A 594-nucleotide genomic window follows, 5' to 3' on the forward strand; every position below is an offset into this window, starting at 1 on the left:
AGCAGGCAGCAGAGGAAGAGCTGCAGGGACAGAGGGGGAGCTGGTGGGCTGCAGCCAGGGCCCTTGACCCCCCACCATGGCGTAGCGCAGTGCAGCTGCTGGCACTCACATCAGTGATGACTTTGAGCTTGCGGATGTAGGTGGCCTCAGTGTGCAGCAGCTCCCAGATGGCTTCCTGCTGGTGGCACTGCCGGCGCGACAGGCCCTGCCAGGCCAAGTGTCAGCACCTTGCCAACGGCTCGCCAGGGCCACTGCAGCCCCCCAGCCCCCGACCCTACCTCTGCGCCCTGGATGATCTGCTGCCAGCTGTCCTCCAGCGCCAGCCCGGCCTCATCCCCGTCCTCCTCCCAGGAGTCGCGGTCAAAGCGGAGCTGGGGCGGCAGCTTGGGCAGCCCGAAGGTGCTGTAGGCGTGCAGTCTGCTTGACAGCTGCTCCAGCTTCTCCGATTCCTGGCCGAAAGCATGGGGCAGAGCAGCTGGGTGGGGGGCTGGTGAGGATGTGTCATGGACCCCCTGGCTCTGTAGACAGAGCCAGGGGGGCTCAAGCCCCAGGGGACCTATTCTAGCTTCCTAGCATCACTGTAGGCCGGCCCCT

General features: G+C 66.0%; 1 protein-coding gene across 1 annotated transcript in view; it reads right to left on the reverse strand.

Annotated features, from left to right (window-relative positions):
* PLEKHG5 (pleckstrin homology domain containing, family G (with RhoGef domain) member 5) overlaps nucleotides 1-594 on the reverse strand; it is a 7,945-nt gene that overhangs the window by 2,596 nt on the left and 4,755 nt on the right. The window contains exons 9-11 of the mRNA XM_010005303.1: nucleotides 279-475; nucleotides 110-205; nucleotides 1-20 (exon numbers count right to left, since the gene is read on the reverse strand). The exon at nucleotides 1-20 is cut by the window's left edge and continues 5 nt beyond it. Coding sequence (XP_010003605.1) covers nucleotides 1-20; nucleotides 110-205; nucleotides 279-475 — 313 coding nt within the window. The remainder of the gene's footprint in view (nucleotides 21-109; nucleotides 206-278; nucleotides 476-594) is intronic.

Source organism: Chaetura pelagica, unplaced genomic scaffold (genome assembly GCF_000747805.2).
Source record: "Chaetura pelagica isolate M959 unplaced genomic scaffold, ChaPel_1.0 scaffold159, whole genome shotgun sequence".
NCBI lineage: Eukaryota > Metazoa > Chordata > Aves > Apodiformes > Apodidae > Chaetura > Chaetura pelagica.